The sequence below is a fragment of the Amblyraja radiata genome, chromosome 4 (assembly GCF_010909765.2).
Source record: "Amblyraja radiata isolate CabotCenter1 chromosome 4, sAmbRad1.1.pri, whole genome shotgun sequence".
In the NCBI taxonomy this organism is placed as follows: Eukaryota; Metazoa; Chordata; class Chondrichthyes; order Rajiformes; family Rajidae; genus Amblyraja; species Amblyraja radiata.
The window spans coordinates 58,863,588-58,889,225 of NC_045959.1; the positions used below are offsets into that span (position 1 = coordinate 58,863,588).

Genomic DNA, 25,638 nt, shown 5'->3' on the forward strand with positions numbered 1-25,638 from the left:
GTCATCCAAGTAAGATTGTTTCATATTTTTCAGAATGTTTCAATCAATAATAACTGAAAATTACTTTCAGTTCTCTTAATTTTTAAGTAAGTTATGGGCTTTTGACTGTCCTCGATCACAGCTTTTGTGTTAAGTCAATGGAAAAGCAATAGGGAACAAGATGCTAATTTCCGAGTATAAAAATGGCCATAACTTTTTTAATACTGAAGATATGAAAGTGAATTAGGTGTCAAATTAAACCTATTTTATGCTTTATCTGACTTTATGCAGACTTGATTTTTTCAATCTCAAAATTTTGTAACATTGCTACAGTATGGGAATGGGATGGGGGTTAACATTGATCACCACTAACTCTCCCTTCCATTCTGGTTGCTAAACACTTTACCCCTCCTTATCTATGTCTCCCTCTCCCCTGACTCTCAGTCTGAAGAAGGATCTCGATCCAAAAAGTCACCAATTCCTTCTATCCAGAGATGCTGCCTGTCCTGCTGAGTTTTTGTATCTATCTCCAGCGTTTTGTATCTATCTTCAGTGCAAACCAGCATTCGTCGTTCCTTATTACAGATGCACTTGTTTTAATTAATTTTCAATGCCATTTTGCCTTTTGTAGAATGGAAACATTCATCATAGCAACGATAATGTTTGAGATACAATAGAACTAATTTCCCTCCTGGGATAAATAAAATTTGCCAAGTCATAAAAACACAAAATACATAAAACATCACATTAATGTGATGAGTGGAAAGGCTTTGGGGATGTGTAAAGATTGAGGTGGGAGTCAGTCTCGGTCTACCCCATGACAGAAGGGGGAAGGAGTTGTAAAGTGTGATAGTCTTTTGTAGACGTTTGAGAGAATAACTTTAACTTATTCAATTAAATTCCCATTATAACCAAAGATCACACAGCCATTGCAACAATCGTTTAAAATAGTGAGCAAAAGGTCTTAATAATTTAATAGTCACAACATTCTACAACACTTCAGAGACAACAATGTTGTACTGTGTAATCAATGAGCGATAGATACTGGACGGAGTAGCTAAAAAATAAAGTGCTACCATTGGAGAGGTCCAAACAGGGAACATCTGCCTAAATGACACACGAGACACAAGTGTTGGAATAACTCAGTTAGTCAGACATCATTTCTGCAAAACATGGATGGGTGACATTTTGGGTCAAACCCCTTCACAGTGGGTTTTGTACACCAGCATCAGCAGTTCCTTGCTTCTATAATACACCAGATAGTTCTCCGATGTATTTTGGGGATGGAAAGTTGCTGTCCTTACAGAGCCTCGCATTAAAAACTTACAGGTGCAGGATAGGCCATTCACCATTTAATAAGATCACGGTTGATCGTTAACCTCTGCTCTCTCCCTTGATGCTCCCAGCATCTACAAACCAAACACTCCACCGAATCCCAAAGATGCAACGCACTCGTACATAAAATGCTCCACCAAGCGCCCCACTATAAATGCATTGACAAAGGAGAGGCCAAGCGGCTGCTTCATTGTGGACTCCACCAGGTCACTGCAGCCAGCGTGTCACAATCAGCAATAGGTTAAATCTGTGCCGGGAGCCTGGCCCGTTGTGGACACGGCCCCGACCACGGGGCGGCCTGGCCCGGGGTGCGCACAGTCCAGCCAACTGTGCGACCGCTGTCCAGACACGGGACGCCCACATCCGACACCCCCCACAACCTCGCCGGCGGCCTAGCCGGCGCTCCCTTGGTGCTGCAGAGGGAGTGTCGCAAGACAAAAGGGCGGCTCGGCCTCCCCATGACCCCGGCTTACAAATGAAGACCATGCCCCGCTTCAAGCGTCCGTCCACCCGGCGTCTCGGCCCGCTCAGGGGGAGCGGGGACGGGCTGCGTGAGCACCAGGCCTCATTCTCTGACCCCAACACCTAAACAATTCATTTCAATTAATTCCTCGCGATTGGAGTAGACGGTCTCACCCGTACCCCGGGTGTGTATAACGGCAACTGGACGACTCCTCACCCGGGCTCAGTCGGTCTCCTCAACGACTGGGAGGAAAATGCCGCGTGCCGCCGGCCGGCTTCTGCTTCTCAGCGATGAAACGCACCCGTCAGCCACCGCTGCTGCTGGCTGCCTGCCTCCTGGAACTTGTAGTCCAATTCTCTATTACAGACCGCTTCACGACAAGGAACTAATTAATATATGAACTGCATTTCCCATCAAACACTTCTCGGAGGCGCCGGCCTCCCATGTGCCCACTGACGAAACGGCACTTCTTTGGAGACTCTCGCATTCTCCCTCGGCCTTCTTGGAGTTGTAGTTCAATATGGGAGCCTTGCTTTGGCCTTGCCCAGTGACCAGGATACCGAGGACAACATTTCCCATGACCGATCGCTGCAATGCCGCTAACGTATACAACATAGCTTTTCGATGTACACATCAAAGATGGGGAAAAAAGTATATTTGTAGATTGAAATTAAATCTGAAAGACAACCTATATTGTCAAACCCACCAAGTGAAACCAAGGAAATGCCCCCCCCCGGCTGCGGGTCCCGTGACTGATTGACGTCAACGAGCTGGAGCTGTCATAGAGCGCCGCAAACGTCTCGCCCAGTAGGAGGAACTACAACGACCATAGTGCCTTGCGGCGTAACCTAGGTAACGAGCGGCCGCAGGCTCGCCAACGGTCAGCGGAGGCTCCCCGGGGTGGCGTGGCACGGTGAGCGGGTGAGAGAGCCGCCCCGCCCTGCCCTCGCCTCCTGCTGCGGGCGTTGATCGCACCGAGTCTGTCAGAGGGGTCCAAGACTGGCGAGGTCCAGGCCTTGACACCTTGAACCCGGACACCGCTCTCAATCGCACGGCCTTCACCCCTCCAACACCCTCGGCTCCTGACACCTGCTCCTAGTCGTCTGGCCAGTGACCCCTTGGTCATGACTTCTCTGCGCCACCTCTGACTCTGGTTGTCTAAACTTTGACCCCTTGATTCTAACCTTTGCATCACTTTCGGCCCTGGACCCCCAACCCTTGATCCATTGTCCTTGACCTCTGCAGCATTCTTGACCATGGACCCCGAGCCTTTCACCGCTTGCTCCTGACCTCTGCACCACCTCGACCCTAGTTGCCCAGTCATTGACCCTTTCTCCTGACATTTGCAACAGCCCTGACCCTGGGTCCCTAGCCTTTGACCCCTTTCACCTGACCTCTACGATCCCTGACCCTGGATCCTGACCTCTCAGCACCACCCCTGATCTGACCCATCCAATGACTCTATGTATGATCCCTCACACCTTCAACTGACCTCCAGTCCTCAATTCCCCCTTATCTTATACTCTTCCATTCTTTTCCCAATCTTCATAGAAAATAGGTGCAGGAGGAGGTCATTCGGCCCTTCGAGCCAGCACCGCAATTCATTGTGATCATGGCTGATCGTCCCCAATCAATGACCCTTGCCTGCCTTCTCCCTATATCCCTTGATTCCACTAGCCCCTAGAGCTCTATCTAACTCTCTCTTAAATCCTCCACTGCCCTCTGTGGCAGGGAATTCCACAAATTCACAACTCTGGGTGAAATTTTTTTTTCTCACCTCAGTCTAAAATGGCTTTCTCTTTATCCTAAGACTGTGGCTCCTGGTTCTGGACTCGCCCAACATTGGGAACATGTTTCCTGCATCTAGCTTGTCCAGTCCTTTTATAATTTTATATGCTTCTATAAGAACCCCCTCATCCTTCTAAACCCCAGTGAATACAAGCCTAGTCTTTTCAATCTTTCCTCATATGACAGTCCCGCCATCACAGGGATCAATCTCGTGAACCTCCGCTGCACTGCCTCAATCACAAGGATGTCCTTCCTCAAATTAGGAGACCAAAACTGTACACAATACTCCAAATGTGGTCTCACCAGAGCCCTATAAAACTGCAGAAGAACCTCTATTCCTATACTGAAATCCTCTTTTTATGAAGGCCAACATTCTATTAGCTTTCTTCACTGCTTGCCAACTTTCAGTGACTGGTGTACAAGGACGCCCAGTCTCGCTGCACCCCCCCCTTACCTAACCTAACCCCATTGAGATAATAATCTGCCCCCTTGTTTTTCCCACCAAAGTGGATAACCTCACATTTATCTATACTATACTGCATCTGCCACGCATCTGCCCACTCACTCAACCTGTCCAGGTTACCCTGCAGCCTCCTAACATCCTCTTCACAGTTCACACTGCCACCCAGCTTTGTGTCATCCGCGAACTTGCTGGTGTTGCTCCTAATTCCCTCTTCCACATCATTAATATATATGGTAAACAGTTGCGCCCCCAACACTAAGCCTTGCGGCACTCCACTCGCCACTGCCTGCCATTTTGAAAAGGTCCCGTTTACTCCTACTCTTTGCTTCCTGTCTGCCAACCAATTTTCTATCCATGTCAACACCCTGCCCCCAATACCATGTGCTCTAATTTTAGTCACCAGTCTCCCGTGTGGGACCTTATCAAAGGCTTTCTGAAAGTCGAGATACACTACATCCACTGGCACCCCTTCATCCATTTTACTTGTCACATCCTCAAAAAATTCCAGAAGATTAGTCAAGCATGATTTTCCTTTCATAAATCCATGTTGATTTGGACTAATCCTTTTACTGCTATCCAAATGCCCCATTATTATCTCTTTAATTATTGACTCCAGCATCTTTCCCACCACCGAAGTCGGGCTAACTGGTCTGTAATTCCCTGTTTTCTCTCTCGCTCCTGTCTTGAAAAGTGGGATAACATTAGCTATCCTCCAATCCATATGAACTGATCCTGAATCTATTGAACATTGGAAAATGATCACCAATGCATCCACTATTTCTAGAGCTACCTCCCTGAGGACCCTGGGATGCAGACCATCAGGCCCAGGGGATTTATCATCCTTCAGTCCCATTAGCCTACCCAATACTATTTCTTGCCTAATAAATATTTCTGTCAGTTCCTCTACCCCCTTGGATCTTCTGTCCTCCAGTACATCTGGGAGATTGTTTGTGTCTTCCTTCGTGAAGACAGATCCAAAGTACATGTTCAACTCCTCTGCCATTTCCTTGTTGCCCATAATAATTTCACCCGTGTCTGCCTTCAAGGGACCCACATTTGACTTTGCTACTCTTTTTCCCTTAACATATCGAAAGAAGCTTTTACTGTCCTTCTTTATATTCCTGGCCAGCTTCCCTTCATACTTCATCTTTTCAGCCCGTATTGCCCTTATTGTCCTTCTGTTGTCCTATGAAAGTTTCCCAATCCTCTGGCTTCCGGCTATTCTTTGCTGTGTTATACATCTTTTCTTTTAGTTTTATTCTATCCCCAACTTCTCTTGTCAGCCACAGTTGCCTCCTACTCCCCTTAGAATCTTTCTTCCTTTTTGGAATGAAATGATCCTGCGTCTTCCTGATTATGCCCAGGAACTCCTGCCATTGCTGTTCCACCGTCATTCCTGCTAGGATCCCTTTCCAGTCTACCTTGACCAGCTCCCCTCTCATGCCTTCATAGTCCCCTTTGTTCAACTACATCACTGACACTTCCGATTTAATCTTCTCATTCTCAAATTGCAGATTAAAACTAATCATATTATGATCACTACCTCCAAGCGGTTCCTTTAATTCGAGTTCTCTTATCATATCTGGTTCATTGGACAACACTAAATCCAGAATTGCCTTTTCTCTGGTCGGCTCCATTACAAGCTGCTCTAAGAATCCATCTCGGAGGCACTCTACAAACTCTCTTTCTTGGGGTGCTGAACCAACCTAATTTTCTCAGTCTACCTGCATATTGAAATCCCCCATCATCACAGTGGCATTACCTTTGTTACATGCCAGCTTTAACTCCTGCTGCAACTTGCACCCTACATCTGGGCTACCATTTGGGGATCTGTAGATAACACCAATTAGTGTCTTCTTGTCTTTACAATTCCTCAACTCAATCCACAGTGACTCTACCTCGCCAGTCCCTAGGTCTTTCCTTGCAAGGGACTGAATTCCATCCCTCACCAGCAGAGCTACCCCCCCTCCTCTGCCCACCTGCCCGTCCTTTCTACAGGATGTATAATCCTGAATATTAAGTTCCCAGGCCCGATCTTCCTGCAGCCAAGTCTCAGTATTCCCCACAATGTCATATCTACCAACCTCTAACTGAGCCTCAAGCTCATCTATTTTACTTCTTATACTTCGCGCATTCATATACAATACTTTTAATTCCTTACGCATCTCACCTTTCACACCGATCCCTATTACACTTGGCCATACTCTCCTATCCCTTTGTGAGCTTTCTTTCCCGTTAATTCTGGGGTAATTAACTATCCTTTTACTCTCTTTCCCTTTAACTCTGCCCTTGACTATCCTATTTGACATCCCACCCCCCTTTAAAACCACCCGTTTAGCAGTGGCAAACCTGCCTGCCAGAATGCTGGTCTCCCACCTGTTAACGTGCAATCCGGCCCTTTTGTACAGTTCCCCCTTACTCCAAAACAGATCCCGGTGGTCTAAGAATCCAAATCCCTGCCCCCTGCACCAGTTCCTCAGCCACACATTCAGGTCCTGTATCTCCCTGTTCCTGCTCTCGCCAGCACGAGGAACTGAAAGCAAACCGGAGATAACAACTCTGGAGGTCCTGCTTTTCAGCATTTTTCCGAGCTCTCTAATGTCATGCTTCAGAATATTAATCCCCTTCTTTCCGACATCGGTTGTGCCGACATGCACTACCACTTCCGGCTGTTCACCTTCGCCCTTGAGGATTTTCTGCACTCTGTCCGTGACATCCTGGATCCTGGCAGCATGGAGGCAGAACACCATCCTCGAATCCCGTCTGTTGCCGCAGAAACCCCTGTCCGTACCTCTCACAATGGAGTCTCCAACTACCATGGCGTTGCCTGACGTCGGCCTCTTTGGTTTTGGCTCAACAGCCCTTTTTGATTCGCAAGCCAGTCCGCTGCTCAGTGTGTTAACGTCTTCTGTCCTTATCTCTCAACTTCCCCACAACAATCAAATATAGAGATGCTATTAATTGTCATCAACCTTGACATTAGCTCCTATTCTGCCTCAAATTGTGTTTAATGTCACATTTTAGTGACAAACATATTTCTAGAAACACCCACAGAAGAGTGGTTGGTCACTGTTGCAATGTTACAACCAAATATCAAAAAGCAAGATCCTTTAAATAGTAACAAAATAAATCAACTTGAGCATTGATAAGTAATATTGCTGAAGCAATGGATGTGTGATGAGAATAGTGGCTCTACATTGCCACTCAGTAGGATTATGGCAGATGATCCCTACCTTCTTGGCCGACGTTTATCCTTCAAGCAAAAGATTATTTGTTTTGCATTATCTTTTATGTGGTCATAGAGTCATAGAGTGAAACAGGGTGGAAACAGGCCCTTCGGCCCGACTTGCCCACACCGCCAACATGTCCCAGCTATACTAGTCCTACTTGCCTGCGCTTGGTCCATATCCCTCCAAACCTGTACCTGTCTAACTGTTTCTTAAACGATGGGATAGTCCCAGCCTAAACTACCTCCTCTGGCAGCTTGTTCCATACACCCACCTCTCTTTGGGTGAAAAAGTGACCCCTCGGATTCCTATTAAATCATTTCCCCTTCACTTTGAACCCATGTCCTCTGGTCCTCGATTTCACTACTCTGGGCAAGAGACTGAGAATCATTTGTAATTTTTCCAAATTTTGACAATGAAAGATTATTGACCTGACACCAAAGTACTAAGTTCCCCATCCCCTTCCTGTGCTCTGTCTCATCATTGTTCGTTGTTTGGCTCACCAAGTGGCATCATCTACAAATTTGTAGATGGAGTTAGAGCCAAATTTGGTCTTGTACACAGGGGGTATTAATAGGGGGACTGAAAATGTATTATTGTGGAGATTTGGTGTTGACAGTTATTGCGGAGGAGGTTTAGTCATCTATCCTCACTCTGTCGATCAGAAAGTCACAGATCCAGTGGCAGAGAAGGGAGCTAATTCCTAGGACCAGGAGATTGGAGATGAGTTTGGATGGAATTTTGGTATTCAAGGGTGAGCTAAATTTGATATATATACAGTGCCCTCCATAATGTTTGGGTCAAAGACCCATCATTTTCCTCCAGTCTTTCCATCACCTTTGGAAACTTTTATTGCTGTTTATCAACATGAGGACCAAAGTTGTGCCGATGAAAGTTAAAGAAGCCATAATGAGACTGAGAAACAAGAATAAAACTTAGAGACATCAACCAAAGAGGCCTACCAAAATCAACTGTTTGGAACATCATTAAGAAGAAAGAGCACTGATGAGCTTATTAATCGCAAAGGGATTGGCAGGCCAAGGAAGACCACAGCTGATGACAAAATTCTCTCGATAATAAAGAAAAATCCCCAAACACCTGTCTGCCAGATGAGAAACACTCTTCAGGAGTCAGGTGTGGATTTGTCAATGACTACTGTCCGCAGAAGACTTCATGAACAGAAATACAAAAGGCTAGGCTGCAAGATGCAAACCACTGGTTAGCTGCAAAAATAGGATGGCCAGGATACAGTTTGCCAAGATGTATTTAAAAGAGCAAGCACAGTTCTGGAAAAAGGTCTTGTGGACAGATGAGACGAAGATTAACTTATATCAGAGTGATGGCAAGAGCAAAGTATGGAGTAGAGAAGGAACTGCCTAAGATTCAAAGCATACCACCTCATGTGTGAAGCATGGTGGTGGGGGTGTTATGGCCTGGGCATGTATGGTTGCTGAAGGTACTGGCTCACTTATCTTCACTGATGATACAACCGCGGATGGTATCAAAAAAAGTTTAAAAAATGCCTCAAAACTCATTGCCCGGCGGTTCATTCTACAGCAAGACAATGACCCCAAACATATTACTAAAGCAACAAAGGAATTTTTCATGGCAAAAAAATGGTCAATTCTTGAGTGGCCAAGTTAATCACCCGATCTGAACCTAATTGAGCATGCCTTTTATATGTTGAAGAGAAAACAGAGGGGGACGAGCCCCCAAAACAAGCATAAGCTAAAAATTACTGCAATACAGGCCTGGCAGAGCATCACCAGAGAAGACACCCAGCAACTGGTGATGTCCATGAATCGCAGACTTCAAGCAATCATTGCATGCAAAGGATATGCAACCAAATACTAAACATGACCACTTTCATTTGCATGACATTGCTGTGTCCCAAACATTATGGTGCCCTGAAATGGGGGGACTATGTATGAACACTGCTGTAATTTCTACATGGTGAAACCGAAATGTGTAAAAATACCCTTTAATAAAATCTGACAACATGCACGTTAACCTCATGTGATTATTTGTGATACTGTATTACAAATCTCAAATTGTGGAGTGCCGAGGAATATAAATAAATGACGGGTCTTTGTCCCAAACATTATGGAGGGCACTGTATGAGCCTAACATAGGGGTACTTGTTGAGGGCATAAGGTTAAGGTAAGAAACTCTCTGGTACTGTAGGTCGGTGGGGGCGCTGCAAGCCGGTAGCCTTGCCAGCAGCGTGTTAGTTTTTTCTACTTTTTAAATTTTTTTTAGTGTGTCCTAATGTGTTTTTTTGGTGTCTCTCTGTGTGTCCTGTGTGGGGGGTGGTGTGGTGGGGTAAGGGGGAAACCGTTTTGGTCGCCTCCTCCACGGAGAGACGACTTTTTCCATGTCGCCTCCCCCGTGACCTAACATCGAGGATCGGTGCGGCCTTTCCCGGAGACGTGCCCGGGGCTTCAGCGGCGGGCGCAGCGCGGACTCTCGTCGCGGAGCGGGCGAGCCCTCGCCGCGTGTCGCCAGAGAGGAGCGCTCCGTTCGCTGGCCCGCGGCAGCCTGAAGTCGCTGTCTGCAGAGCTCCAGCCGGCGCGGCGTCCGCAACCTGTGATCCCTCGTTGGGGACCCGGGAGGAGAAGAGCTCCGACCGCCGGCCCGCTGCCTACTTCTACCGCGGGCGCGGCGGGGACTTACCATCAGGAGCGTGATCCCTCGCCGGGGACCCGTGGAGAAGAGCTCCGACTGCCGGCCCTGCGGTCTGCAGTGCTTCCGGCAGCTGCGCGGCGGGGACTTTAGATCTTCGACCGCCGGCCTGCGGCCTACACTAACCTGAGGCCGCGGTCTCCGGTGGGGAAGCACCGATTCTGGACTTACCGGGACTTTACCCGTCTACTCATCTGGACGCCTGCAGCGGCGGCTGCGGAGGGTTGAGGTCCCGACCACGGGGGAAAATGAAGGAGGACTGGCCAAATGTTAATAATAATAATAATAAATTTTATTTATGGGCGCCTTTCAAGTGACACCTTACAAAAATTTAGCAGGTGGAGGAAAAACATGTAAGGGGAATGAAATAAATAGTAGAGACATGACTAGTACACAAAGTAAAGACAGAATACAATTCAAAAATTAAATCTTCCCGGAGACGTGCCCGGGGCTTCAGCGGCGGGCGCAGCGCGGACTCTCGAGGCAATGGTAGTGCCTTCCACCACAGTGATGAATGCTGGGGTGGATGTTTGTGTTACATTTTTTTATTGTGTTTTTGTGTGTTCTTTTTTCATTGTACCGCTGCTGGCAAATTCATTTCACTTGCACTTTATGTGCAAGTGACGAATTAAACTGATATTGATATTGATTGATATTGAGAATGGAAACATTTAATGTGTACCTGAGGGGCAACCTTTTTTTCATAGCAGTTGGTGGGTGTATGGAACGACCTGCCAGAGGGGATGATTCATGCAGGTACAATAAGTGCATTTAAAATACATTTATACATGTACATGGATAGGAAATGAGACTAGCTTAGATAGGTGGGCATTTTGATTGACATGAATGAGTTGGACCCAAGAGGCTGTTTCCGTAATGTATAACTCTAAATGTACAATGTAGACACAAGGAACTGCAGATGCTGCTTTACAAAGAAAGACACAGAATGTTGAAGTGACAGCGGGTCTGGCAGCATATTTACAGGATAAAACCTGGCAGGTAATAGGTTATCACAGGCGAGGGGGGTTTTGATAGGCAAATGGATGGAACAAAGGCCAGAAACTAAAAAAGAAGATGTGAGACAAAGGAATTGAAGAGTTGCAGATTGTGAAACCAGAAGAAGGAATGGAGAAGGAAGGGGAGGGGAGAAATAGGTGCGAGTCTAGGTGGGGCCCAGGGGAGGGGGCGGGTTAATGTGTGGGGTTCAGGCAGCATCCCAAGAGGACCTGGATAGGTGACATCTCAGGTCGGCTCCCTTTTTCAGACTAAATGTACAGTTATTTGTCTCATGAAGTTGAGCCGCTTGCATATGTGAATATCTGACTGTTTTTTTTTCATCTCCTAGCACGTCTGGTTTCCAACTGAACATCCTGTGACTGTTGGTTCATGGCCCTTCCATCAGCCCCGCCAAGCTACTCCGAGGCAATGGCAGGCAAAGATCCCCGGTTGCCGGGTCACCAGCCAGTCTACGCTGTCCCACAGTCGGTGTACGCAGGCCAGCAGCCTTATCCCATGCAGCCGCCATACGTGATCCAGCAGCCTTACTCCATGCAGCAGCCGTACCCTGGCCAGCAGCCCAGGGTCCAGTCAGGAGCAGTACATCCCAACTGGGCCATTGAACAGCCTGGCTCCCGTGAGTATCTGTTCTGGAGAATGTATCGCAAGAACAAAGTTGAGAACCAGCGAATCTGTGGAATTTATTCATTCAAGGTTGTGGAGACCGTCAATGGATATTTTTAAGGCAAAGATTGACCGATTCTTGATTAGTAAGGGTGTCCGGGGTTGAGAGGGAAAGATAGATCGGCCATGATTGAATAGCGGAGTAGACGTGATGGGCCGAACGGCCTAACTCTGCTCCTAACAATACAATACAATACAATACAATTCAATTTATTGTCATTTGGACCCCTTGAGGTCCAAACGAAATGTCGTTTCTGCAGCCATACATTACAAACAAATAGACCCAAGACACAACATAATTTACATAAACATCCATCACATTGCTGTGATGGAAGGCCAAAAAAACTTATCTCTCCACTGCACTCTCCCCCCCCGACGTCAGAGTCAAAGTCAAAGCCCCCGGCGGGCGATGGCGAATTGTCCCGTGGCCATTAAAGCCACGCCGGGTGATGCAAGGCCGCGCACCGGGTCTTGGTGGTAGAGCCCCCGGCGCGCGCTCGCAGAGACCCGCATCCATTCCAAGCCACGCGGGGCGGTGCTGTAAGGCCCCGCTCAGGTGCTCTTCAACCCCGCAACTCGGGCGGGAGAAGTCGCCTCCAGGGACCAGCGGGCTCCCGGTGCCGTCCGCCAAACCCGCAGTTGCAACCTCCGAATCTCCGGGGGTCGGGCCGCAGCAGCGTCCACCACAGCTCCACCCGCTCTGGACTCGGCCAGCTCCGCGACGGTGAGGTGAGTAGTCGGCACCAGAGCCCCCGGTCTTCCTGTTGGAGGCCGCTCCTCGTTGCAGCCCCAACGACAACGGAGACCCGACAAAGAAAAGGTCTTATGAACTGCAGATAAGACCATAAGACATAGGACCAGAACTAGGCCATTCACCCCTTTGAGTGCTCCACCATTCGCCATGGCTGATCTATTGTTCCCTCTATACCCAATTCTCCTGCATAATCTGTGAAACCCTTCCAAATCAAGAGCCTATCAATTTCAGCTGTAAAAATACCCAAATATATTGGCCTCCACAGCCGTCTATGGCAATTAATTCCACAGATTCACCACTCTATGACTAAAGACATTTCTCCTCATCTTAATTTTGAAGGTACAGTATGTCCTTTTACTCTGATGCTGTGTCCTCTGGTCCTAGTCTCTCCCATTACTGGAAATATCCACTCTATCTGGGTCTTTCATTATCTCGTAAGTTTCAATGAGATCCTCATCCTTCTCAACTCCAGCAAGTACAAGCGCAGAGCCGTCAAACACTTATCATACATTAACCCAATCATTCCCGGGATCATTCTTGGAAATCTTTTCTTGACCCTCTCCAATGCCAGCACATCCTTCCTCAGATATAGGACTCACAACTGCGCACAATATTCCAAATGTCGCCTCACCAGCGCCTGATAAAGCCTCAGCTTAACATTCTTGCTTTTATATTTTAGTTCCCTCAAAATGAATGGCGAGAATCTTAAATAACAATTTGGATTAGTGTTTAGTTTTGGTCATCCTGCTATAGGAAGGATATTATTAAGCTGGAAACAATGCAGAGAAGATTTACAAGGATGTTGCCAGGACCTGAGGGCATCTGCAGTTTCTTGTGCTACAGGGAGAGCATACAAAAATTCTGTACAGACAACACCCATAGTCAGGATCAAACCCAGGTCTCTGACGTGAAAAGACAACGGCTTTACCGCTGCGCCACCTTGTGCTACTGTTGCAAGTTAAAGACAGTATCTCGCTGAGGGGTTAATCATGGGGTTATATATCATTGGTCCTTCGTTGTTGCGGGGTATAAACTCAGGGACTCCCAATCCAACAGCACTGTGGAGAGACCTCATCAGAAGGACCAAAGTGGACCATCACCTTCTCAAATGCAATTTGAGATCAGGAAGAAAGGATGGTATCTCAATCCCAGAAAATGAAAAACTAAATAAAAATGCGATATCCAAATAAACCTGCATTGAATTACAGGCTGAGGTGTTGGCACAGTGGCACAGAGGTAGAGCTGCTGTCTCACAGCACCAGAGACCCGGATTCAATCCTGACCTCAAATGCTGTCTGCATGGAGTTTGCACATATTCCCTGTGGCTATGTCGATTTCCTATGGGTGCTCCTGTTTCCTCCCATATCTCAAAGAAATGGGGGTTTGTATGTTACTTGGCCTCTGTAAATTGTTCCTGGTTTAGAGTTTAGAGATACAGCGTGGAAACAGTCCCTTTGCCTGACCAGCGATCACCCTGTACACTAGCACTATTCTATATACAATTTACAATTTTACCTAAGCCAATTAACCTACAAACCTGTAAGTCTTTGGACTGTGGGAGAAAGACTGGGAGGGAGGGAGAATTGGTCACAGGGAGAACTGACAAACTATGTACAGACAGCACCCGAGGTCAGGATCAAACCCAAGTCTCTGGCACTGCAAGGCAGCAACTCAACTGCCACCCGGGTGCGGTGGGAATGGATGCAAAAGTGGGATAATGTAGAACTAGAGTGGAGACACAAGAAGCTGCAGATGCTGGAATCTTGAGCAAGCAACAGACAAAGTGCTGGAGTAACTCAACGGGTCAGACAGTATCTCTGGATAACACAGATAGCTGACTTTTCATTTCAGGACCCTGCATCAGTTTAATGGATTTCCTTTTGCTTTTGCTGTCCAGACCCTGGATTCAGTCCTGGATATGCGTCTGCCGCATTCCCCCCTTCCTCTCAGCCCAGCAACCTCGGGAGCATTGACGCGTTTACCACAGAGGCCTGGAGCAACCAAATGATAAGGCACACGTTTATCCGGAAGGTGAGTCCATCCTCGGGTAGGCAGATTGTCAGCCTGTAGGAAATGACCAGACTCGCACATAGTGATTAGAATCCATAGTCTTTCCGTAATTCTCCGAGTCAGGGGAAACTCTTGAATTACCTCGTACAGTGGGACAGGCACTTAAGCCTGTGGGCGGGCCAGTGGTATGAGTGACATAAGGAATGTGCAGCAAGCATAATCTGTGTGGTAACATATATATAGTATTGACACAATTATCTACATCCTCCCTCTTAAGGAATTAAATGCAAATGTAAACTACTGAGAACTACAAAGAATTAAATGCAAATATATACTGCTGATTATATAAAGCACACATAGTATGTGGCAACAAACTGGAGAAAGTTCAAACATAGCCCGGGTACTTTACGGTAGGCTTACAAACACGACCAGCACACGTACGGTACAGTCCTGCATCTCCCGTCACCGGGGACACACTAGGTGGTGAAATAGGTGTCGGAGATTGAAACGGCACTCCCGGGGACGAAACAGGAGACTTTGGCACAGGTGGAGGTGGCGTGCCCATCGGCAAAGTAACCCGGATCAGAAACAGGTTGTCTTGCTGGTGCAGTCGGGCCGATGCCGCTGGATGTGGATGGAAGTACATTTGTGCGGTCAGGATAGTATGGAGCTGGCTCATTCACAGGCAGGATATCTTGCCTATTATGTCTGTAGATGCCGCAATCGGCATTGACCAAGTATGAAAGTGGCTCGGAGGCAGTTCCAGAAATTACACCGATGCGGTTGTGACCTTTGTCGGTTTGCAGACGCACCACTTGTCCCTCGGCTAGTGGTGGATGCGGTCTGCTCGTTTTGTCATACCACCCTTTCTGAATGTCGCGCTTTTGTTGTAGTCTGGACTGGACTTCTGATGGTGGGAACACATGCAGAACCAGTACCTGTTTCGCCACAGGCAATGTGGCTCGGGTCTGCCTTGACATCAGACGCTGAGTGGGTGAACCCAATATTGGGTCGCGCGAGATGTTGCACAGGTTAAGCAGGTCCAGGTGCACATCTGACTTTGCTCTGTGAGACCGTTTCATTAATTGTTTGGCACTCCTGATGGCATGTTCAGCTAGTTCATACGACTGAGGGTATTCAGGGCTGCTGGTGATGTGACGAAAACACCAGCGTATAGCAAAGTCTTTGATGTACTGGCTGGTAAATTTACTGCCATTATCAGATAGTAGTTGACATGGAGCTCCGTGGTCTGAACTCCCCATGAGAAGTGGGGCTACTTAGAAGATCGATGTCAACCAACCAGAATACGAGTCGACAAGAACCAGGTATTGTTTGCCATGCCACTCAAATACAATGTTCCGTGTCTGTCATGGTGCATGAAGCATAGTCAACAGGCCTGATGCCGTTACCAGCACCTTGGAGGCAAGCTGCTCCTAAACCGTACTGTGAGGCGTCACAAGTGTGACCAGTAATTTAGCATTAAAGTAGGCGAGAGTGGGGGCACGGACATCTGTTGTTTAAGAGTGTCAAATGCCCTCTGCTGTTGCTCATGCCAGGCCCAAACAGTGTCTTTGTGGGTTAGTTGGCGCAGTTGGGCCGATAGTTCACAGATGTTTGGAATTAATTTCCCTAAGTAATTTACCATGCCAAGTAATCTCTGTAGGCTTAGCACGTCTGTGGGTGCTGGTAACTCGTTGATAGCAATGGTTTTTGATGGATCGGGTTTGAGGCCGTTTTTAGTGAACACATGGCCTACGTAGTTCACCTCATTGACTCTGAATTTGCACTTTAGAGGGTTTAAGTTGAGATTGATTTCTTTAGCGCGGTCCAGAACCTTCTTTAAGTTTGCGTCGTGTTCTTGAATAGTTTGTCAAGCAACAAGGATATCATCAACTACGATGGAGCATGGATAACCTGCAAACAATTGTTCCATAGCGCGTTGAAATACTTCACTAGCAGAGCTTATCCCAAATGTAATACAAATAAATTTGTAACGTCCAAAGGGTGTGCTGACAGTGGTTAACTTGGAGGAGTTGTGATCCAGGCCAATCTGCCAGAATGAACTCTTGGCATCCAGAACTGTGAATATGGTCACCTTGCCCATCTGCGCTGCAATTTGTTCCACTGTGCGCATGGGATAGTGTGGTCGCTTAATGGCAGTGTTTAAATCTTTAGGATTAATGCAAATCCATGTTTCTTCCTTATTCTTTTTCGTTGCTGCGACCATGGTCGAGACCCAATCCGATGGATCAGCGACGGGGGCAATCACCATTCTGTTGAGTTCACCTTGTACCCGGTCCTGCATAGAATGGGGAATCCGGTCTGCCGGACAGACAACTGGGAATACCTCGGGGTCAGTCGTGATTGTGTACTTGACAGGTAACCTGCCCAGCTTGTCGTCGAACAGACTTTTGTATTGTGTCAGGATTTGTTGAGTGAAGCCACATGTAGCAGACAGTTGATAGACAGATGTACTGAAGGTGACCAGACCCAGGTCGTTACAAGCATCAATGCCTGGCAGAGAAGGGACTTTTTCTTGGACAATAAAGAAGCTCAGGCTGTGGACAAGTGATCAAGATAGCATCGTAGCTCGACTTGACTAATAGGGTGCACTGCGTCACCTGCAAATGGAAGTAGAGTGGCAGCCGTGTGATTGATGACATCGTTTTTTAAAATCCTATTGATTTCAGATGAGGATAAAACGAGCAACGAGCTCCAATGTCGAGTTTAACAATAACATTCATCCGTCAATGAGGAGAGTGACCATGGGATCTTGATGTTTACAGGACAAATCCAACAAGGAATGTATGTTGATATCCAGTTTCTCGTTACCAGACAGTATGTCCTCGTTAGTCAGAAAAGCTTGCGTGGGAGCCGCATGGGAAGGCTCTGGATCTAAGCTCTCATGTTGGAGCAGGTTGACGGATTGCTTTGTCTGTACTCTGTTTCCAAGTGAACGGCAACAACGAATGAAATGATTTCTGCGTTTACAGAAGTGGCAAAGTTTTCCATAAGCCGGGCAACGTTCACGAATGCCTGCATGCGAACCTCCACAGTTCACACAATTATTAATGAACTTAACAGCAGATCTGCCGGGCACCTGTGAAAACTCGCTGGTCTCCGATTGGAGGCAAGGGTTCGAATCCCACTTCTGACACCATGTAGGAAATGACCAGACTCGCACATAGTGATTAGAATCCATAGTCTTTTATTAGCAACTCTGCGGAGGAAACACAAGGTGCTTTCGTCTCCATGCATTCAGCTAGTTTAACTGGAGAGAGAGAGAGAGCTCACTAATAAGCCTGTGGGCGGACCAGTAGTATGAGTGACATAAGGAATGTGCAGCAAGCATAATCTGTGTGGTAACATTTATATAGTATCGACACACTAATCTACACAGCCTGATCAGAAGTCTGGGCCCAGAGTGGTCCCTCAGTTTTATCTCATTCTCTATCTCACAGCCTGTCTCTCAGTCTCTGTTTTGTCTCTTTCTTTCTCTCTCTTACTACCTTGCTCACACTTAGTCCCTTGCCGTCTTTTTTTGTGTGCTGTTTTTTGCTTTCTGTCCATGCCTCATTCAACACCTCAGTCACCAGCCCAGGACCACTGGCTTTCCTGTGCTGGTTATGAAGTCATAGAGCACGGAAACAGGCCCATTGGCCCAACTTACCCATGCTGACCAAGATGCCCCACCTGCCCACATTTGGCCCATTTCCATACCTGCTCAAGTGTCTTTTAAGTGCTGTTATAGTACCTGTCTCAACCACCTCCTATGGCAGCTCATTTCAAATACTCATCAGCCTCTATGTGGCAAAAGTTGACCCTGAGGTTCCTATTAAATCTTTCCCGTCTAGCCTTAAACCTATGTCGTCTGGTTCTTGATTCCCCTACTTGGGTAAAAGCATCTGTGCACTCACCCTATCTAATCCCCTCACGATTTTGTACACCTCTATAAAATCACCCCTCAGCCTCCTGCACTCCAAGGAAAAAAGTCCTAGCCAGCCCAACACCTCTCTCAAATCCTGGCAACATTCTTGTAAATCTTCTCAATACGCTTTCCAGCTTAATTAAAAAAAAGGACAGAACATCTACCATCAATAATCTGTACATGGCTGATCTTTCTGGGTTCTTGGCTTCCCACAGGTTTATGCCATTTTGATGGTTCAGTTGCTGACGACCTTTGGACTCGTGGCTGTATTTATGTTCTGGTAAGTCTCCTCATTCCAACCTTTGACTTGATATATTTGATCGCCATGCTACAGATGAACCAGCACTCTGCATGATCCCATTTCCAAACGTTTCTCCAAAAGGCTTCAGGCAGGGAGTTCCCAACCTGCTTCAACGTGGGAAGCAGAGTCGCGGCTCCTGGAAGTAGTTTAATTTGCAGTTAGTTTAGTTTATTGTCATGTGTACCTAGGTACAGTGAAAAGCATTTTGTTGCGTGCTATCCAGTCAGCGGAAAGACCATACATGATTACAATCGAGCCGTCCACGATATACAGATAAAAAGAGTAGTGTATAGTGGACGATCAAGTCCAGTAAAGTCCGATTAAAGATAGTCCGAGGGTCTCTGATGAGATAGATGGTAGCTCAGGACCGCTCCCTAGTTGTTGATATGAAGGTTCAGTTGCCTGATAACAGTTGGCAAGAAGCTGTCCCTGAATCTGGAGGTATCCCCCTTCCACAGTTCTGTACCTCTTGCCTGATGGGAGAGGAGAAGAGGGAGTGTCCAGGATGAGGCTCGTCCTTGATTACGCTGGTGGCTTTGTCGAGGCAGTGGGCAGTGTAGATGGAGTCAATGGAAAGGAGGTTGGTTTGCGTGATAGTCTGAGCTGCATCCATGATTGTCTGCAATTTCTTGCGGCCTTGGATGGAGCTGTTCCTAAACCAGTTTAAGTCAGATAAGCGCCGGGGTTGCATTTTGAGGTAAAACAAGGGAAGGATCTTCACAGTGAACAGTAGGGGCCTGGGAAGTGTTGTAGTACAGAGAGATCTTGGAATACAAGCACGTAGTTCCCTGAAAGTCGGGTTGCATATAGACAGGGTGGGATAGCAGGCTTTTGGAGCGCTTGCCCTCATCAGTCAGGGAGTGGATTATAGAATGTAGAAACAAGGAACTGCTCGTGCTGGTTTAAATAGAAGGACACAAAATGTTGGAGTAACTCAGCATCTCTGGAGGACATGGAAAGGCGATGTTTCGGGTCGGGACCTTTCTCTCTTTGGGATTATAGCACTAATTTTCTAGGGGTCTTTGGGAGAAAGGTCCCATCCCAAAATGTCACCTGTGCATATTTTCCAGAGATCTTGCCTGACCCACTGAGTTACTCCATCACTTTGTGTCTTTTTTGTAAACCAGCACTTGCGGTTCTTTGTTCTACATCTAACTGCAAAAACCTCTATATGTATATGGAGACATAAGGTTTAATGAAAACCAATGTTCTTACATAGAATCAAGGAAAGATATAATGGGGAACAAAGAAATGGCAATTAAACACAAACCACTATTAATATTATTAAACATTATTTTTAGAATATTATTATTAAATGCAAATTAAATATAGTGTATTTTGTATTTTCAGGCTTGTGTATCAGTAATTAACCGGGTTGTTTGAATGTACTTTCTCCTTTGCAGTGAACCAGTCAGGCGATATGCTCGTAAGAACGCAATCTTGTACTACACCTCGTTGTGAGTACAAAACCCCTTCTCACTGTTTGACACCACACTCATTAACTACAATGCTCAATGACACAGTGAGGCTCCTGGTTCTTTGTTTTTTGTTACCTGAATGGATTTTCTGCACCACCCCAACTATTCAGTCTGTGTATTGATCGGTTCTGTGATTAATGTATTGCCAAAATCTATGATCAGTGTATTACTAAGCTGTACAATGATTATTAGTCACAGGAACCGGCTGCTGTGTAAAGTGCTCTGGTTACAACAAGCATCTGTTTCTGACCCTCGACTCCAAGTCACTCTGTGTCTTCTCCCTCAGGACTGCTGTGTCACACATTTGATGGCAGCTGCTGAGTTTCCAGTCGAGTCATTTATTGTCACATGCACAAATGCATATGTCAGCCCAGAGCGAGTCCCTTTGTAAATGATCTAGGACAAGGTGCGGATGGATGTTCAAGCGTTTTGATTGGATCATTCCCTATCAGAGATTCAACCCCGGGATTGGGGCAGCGAGTGACCTCCTGGCTTTTTCCCTCCAGTACATCTTTCTCCTCCCTTATCCTGGGGTAAGCAAAGAGAAGTTGGACGGATGCCCTCCTTGCTGTTTTATTTGCAGCTTAGAGACATTGTCGACAAGCCCTGGACTTGTACTGGGCTTGTCCCCAGGGAATTGTTGTTGAATGAGTTGAACTCAACCAAGATCAGCCAACTCATTTAGCCAACAAGGGAAGTTGTTACCATGGATATACTGTACCCAAGGGAGAGTCGTTGCCATGGGTTCTACAAATCAAAGGGAGTGTCACACCCATGGAGGGTCGCTGCCATAGACCCCACACCCAATGGAGGGTCGTTGCCATAGACACTACACCCAATGGAGGGTCGTTGCCATGGCCGCTCCACACCCAATGGAGGGTCATTGCCATGGGTACTCTACACCCAATGGAGAGTTGTTGCCATGGCCACTCCACACCCAATAGAGTGTCGTTGCCATGGGCACTCTACACCCAATGGAGGGTCGTTGCCATGGGCACTCCACACCCAATGGAGGGTCATTGCCATGGGTACTCTACACCCAATGGAGAGTTGTTGCCATGGCCACTCCGCACCCAATAGAGTGTCGTTGCCATGGGCACTCTACACCCAATGGAGGGTCGTTGCCATGGGCACTCTACACCCAATGGAGGGTCATTGCCATGGCCGCTCCACACCCAATGGAGGGTCGTTGCCTTGGCCACTCCACACCCAATGGAGGGTCATTGCCATGGCCACTCCACACCCAATGGAGGGTCGTTGCCTTGGCCACTCCACACCCAATGGAGGGTTGTTGCCATAGGCACTCTACACCCAATGGAGGATCATTGTCATGGCCACTCCGCACCCAATGGAGGGCCATTGCCAAGGGCACTCTGCACTCCATGGGAACTCTTAATCCAATGGAGTGTCATTGCATGGGTACTCTGTACCCAATAGAGGATCGTTTGCCATGGGTAGTCCATAACCAATGTTACCACAGGAACTCCATGAGCGATAGAGTCATGGTCACTGGGTGTCCATGTCCCAGAAACATTCATTACTGAGGGAAGTTCTTGGTACAAGGAGGAGTAACAGTTAAAAGGGCATTTTTCTGCTAATGCACCTTGAACTGTTCTTGTTGTTTTCTGAAACCTGACCAACTTTTGTTTTCTTTTCTCCAGTGTGGTCTTCATCGTCACCTACCTCATCCTCGCCTGTTGTTCAGGAGTCAGGTCAGTCCCCAACAAAAGCCCCGAGCTGTACCAGTTACGTGCATTGCTCGCTCTCTGTCTCTTCCCATTCACCTGCCCTTAACATTCCCAGCTTTAACTCTGACCCAAGGGTCACCAAACCACACAACCTCTTAGTCACTTCCCTGGCACACCTTAAGGTTTAGGTTTATTATTGTCACATATACCAAGGTACAGTGAAACGTTTGTTTTGTATGCTACCCAATCAGATCAGATAATACTACGCATAAATACAATCAAGTCAAACGCAAGGACAATAGGTGGAGCAAGGGGAAGATACAAAGTGCAGAATATAGTTCTCAGCATTGTCGTGCATCAATTCCAAAAGTGAATCAAAGTCCAATGTCCGCAATGGGGCAGAAGTAAATTGGACAGTAGCCGAGCTTATGGAAAGACTATTCAGTAGTCTGATAACAGAGAGGAAGAAGCTGTTCCTGATTCTACCGGTGCATGCTTTTAAACATCTGTACCCTCTGCTGGATGGGGGTGAGGAGAAGAAGGATTGACTGGGGTGGGACAAGTCTTTGATTATGTTGGTTGTTACCCCGAGGCAGAGTGAAGTGTAGTTAGAGTAAGGTGGGGAGTCTGGTCTGTGATGGACACCTTAACTCCGTCAAATCTGGGTTAAACCGTATGCAAATGAGGCAATGGTTAAACTGATATTGAACCTGTTCTGCTTAATCTCCAAACCATTCATCCTCCCTACGAAGCTGCAATTTCTCATTTTCCAGCTTTTGACACTCACACACATCGACGCTACGGCCATGAAAGCACACCAATGCCTTGACTTCCTCGGAAAAAACAACACCCCCTCAATGTTAGCAAAATAAAAAAGTTATCATTGACTTCCAACAGCAGGTGGTGTGCACACCCCAATCTGTCCCTCTGATGCTGGAGTGGAGGTGGTGGACAGTTTCCTGTTCTTAGGTGTAAACATCACCAGCAATCAGTCCTGTACCAACCACTTTGATGTGGCCAAGCACACCGACACCTCTACTATCCCAAGACTAGGGAAGTTCAGCTTGTCTCCAATACCTCTTACCAACTTTTACAGATGCACCTTGAAAAACATCCGTATTGGGATGCATCCTAGCTTGGTTTGGCAACAGCTCTGCCCAAGACGACATGCAATTACAGAGAGTTGTGGATGTAGCCCAGTTCATCGCACAGACCAGACTTCCCACCATTGACTCCATCTACATTTCACAATGCCTCGGGAAAGCAGTCAACATAATCAAAGAACACTCACACCCCCGATCATTTCCTCTTTTCCCCTCTCCAGTCGGGCAGAAGATACAAAAGCTTGAAAGCAGGTATCACTAAATTCAGGATCTGCTTCTTCTCCGCTGTTATCAGACTTCTGAACAGTTTGTACCTGCACTCTCCCAATAGCTGTAACACGATAACACTGTAACATGATATTCAGCACTCTTTTTACCACCTGTATATGGCTTGATTTTACTCAAAGATTGTATGATTCCACTGGAAAGGCCACAACGTTTATTTTACTGTATCTAGGTACACGTGACAAAAATAAATCAGCACACACACACACACACACACACACACACACACACACACACACATGTACACACACAATTCCACTTTATATCCTTCTAAAACAACGTTCCTCAATATTTAGATGATTGGCCTCTCCAATATTTCCTTACAAATTGCATTGCACTTTTCAAATTGATGCAATTGAAGACAGATTTTTTTCCACAGAATAAATTGCAACGATGACAAGTTTCAGATTTGGGAATTGACTCTGGAAGTGTGACCACACACTGGCTAACACTCCACCCTGTGATCCTGGTGTGATTTGTGGGTTGGGAGTGGGCAGGCTGATGTTACGCCCCGCGGCCCGTGTGGTCCTGAGGACAGCCTTCGTTGGACTTCATAACACTGCATGGGGCTGGGACCCTGTCCGGGTAAAGAAACAAGTTATCATCGCTGCAAAAATCTGCATCAATCCACCCCTCCGGTCTACCCGACCCTAGCAAAATCAGCCTCCCACTCCCCATGTTATCAGCCCCAGACAGCTGACTGCACAGTTGGTGCGCAGTGCAATGCACCATGTCACCCTGTATCCATCATCTATTCCCCCTTCCCCACCCAACAGCCCAGCACAAGCCCCGTGGATCGAGAATGGCTCCCGATCCCAGGCTCCAGAGGGAATCTCGGATCTGAGGCTCCACCTTAGGCAATGGGAAGCTTGGCAGGAGCCCGAGCATCATCATGATGGGCGGCCCATTGCTCGGCCTGTCTATTGCAGGCTTCAAGGTATACTGCCCTTTATTGAACAGGACAGGAACAGGCCATTTGGCCCACAAAATCCATTGCTGAAAACAATGCCAAGTTACACAAATCTCCTCTAGTCTGCATGTGATCCATTCCGTACATATCATAATGTCACAGTCACAGTATGGAAACATGCCCTTCAGCCCAACCTGCCCATGATGACCAAGATGCTCCATCTACGCTCAACCCGCTTGACCTATATTCTACTATACATTAGCTCTCCCTATATCTGTCCAAATATCTTTTAGATGTTGTTATTGTACCTGCCATAATTACATGGTAGCTTGTTCCATATACCTGTGAATCGTAAGCGAAAAACGAGGCTCACATAACCACCACCTTCTGCAAGAAAAAAATGTTCGCCATGTGTTTATCTAAAAGCCTCTTGAACGTCACTATTGTATCTGCCACCACCACTAACCCTGACAGTCCTTTTAGGCACCTACCACCCTCTATGTAAACAAAACACCCCGCACATCTCCTTTAAACTTTGCCCTTTTCACCTTAAACCTAAGTCCTCTAGTATTTGACTTTTCCACCCTGTGAACAAAAGGTCTCTCATGGTATAATAACTTTAACCTTTGCCCCTCCTCACCTGGGCTTCCCACTTCACTCAGTACCACTCAAAGGAGAGGCTTAAAAAGCTTCACACCAATGAGTGCATTTACAAATCTCCTGAACTGCTATCCAATAAATTGGGGTGAGTTTTGAGCAAACAAATCTTTTAAATTTTTGTTTCAATCTACTCTATTCTCTCTCTGCAGGAGGCGGTATCCCTGGAACGTAATTCTTCTGGCAGTGTTTGTATGTATTTCACATGGTGATGTTGAACCTGACGTGTCAATGTCCTTGAGCATATTTTACTTATTGAAATTGTACTCTAGAAATCTTATACTGTTGGATAATCCTTTACGATAAGCTAGTCCTACGTCCCCTCTCTGAGAAGGATGTGAAATATCAGGGAGTAGAGGAATTCTTGCCAGAGTACAAGAGACCATTTTAATCACCAACATTATGTTCATAAGCTCTAGGAGCAGAAATAGGTCCATCAAGTCTACTCTGCCATTCAATCATGGCTGATCTATCTTTCCCTCACAACCCCATTATCCTGCCTCTCCCCATAATACCCAACACCTTTTCTAATCAAGAATCTGTAAATCTCCACCTTAAATATATCTATCTGTCTGTGGCAATGAATTCCATGGATTCATCACCCTGTGAGTAAAGACATTTCTGCTGGTCTCCTCATCACGAATCAAGAATATCTACTCTACCTCACATTCTGATTTAAACAACATGCTGTCTACAAATTAGCTAAAACGGTGCCCACACTTCAAAGTACTTTGGTTGCTGTCTGTGTGGAGTTTGAACGTTCTTTCTGTGACCGCATGGGTTTCCTCCAGGTCCTCTATTTTCCTCCCACATCCCAAAGACCTGTGGGTTTGCAGGTTAATTCAATTCAACTTTAATGTCATTGCACAAATACTAAGTATGGGTACAACGAAATGCAGTTTTGCGT

At 46.7% G+C, this 25,638-nt stretch overlaps 2 protein-coding genes across 3 annotated transcripts in view; one reads left to right on the top strand and one right to left on the bottom strand.

Moving 5' to 3' along the window:
* LOC116972173 (ATP-binding cassette sub-family F member 2) overlaps positions 1 to 2,109 on the bottom strand; it is a 60,895-nt gene extending 58,786 nt beyond the window's left edge. Inside the window, exon 1 of the mRNA XM_033019567.1 lies at positions 1,994 to 2,109. The gene's annotated coding sequence lies outside the window, so the exon portion shown is untranslated. The remainder of the gene's footprint in view (positions 1 to 1,993) is intronic.
* Positions 1,587 to 25,638, top strand: part of LOC116972174 (protein lifeguard 2-like) — a 42,392-nt gene continuing 18,340 nt past the window's right edge. The window contains exons 1-7 of one of the 2 annotated variants that reach the window (XM_033019570.1): positions 1,587 to 2,698; positions 11,283 to 11,570; positions 14,269 to 14,402; positions 18,525 to 18,589; positions 20,014 to 20,067; positions 21,750 to 21,800; positions 24,884 to 24,923. In XM_033019570.1, the coding sequence (XP_032875461.1) occupies positions 11,324 to 11,570; positions 14,269 to 14,402; positions 18,525 to 18,589; positions 20,014 to 20,067; positions 21,750 to 21,800; positions 24,884 to 24,923 (591 nt within the window). In that variant the 5' untranslated portion in view covers positions 1,587 to 2,698; positions 11,283 to 11,323. The remainder of the gene's footprint in view (positions 2,699 to 11,282; positions 11,571 to 14,268; positions 14,403 to 18,524; positions 18,590 to 20,013; positions 20,068 to 21,749; positions 21,801 to 24,883; positions 24,924 to 25,638) is intronic. The other variant, XM_033019569.1, reaches the window with a different exon arrangement.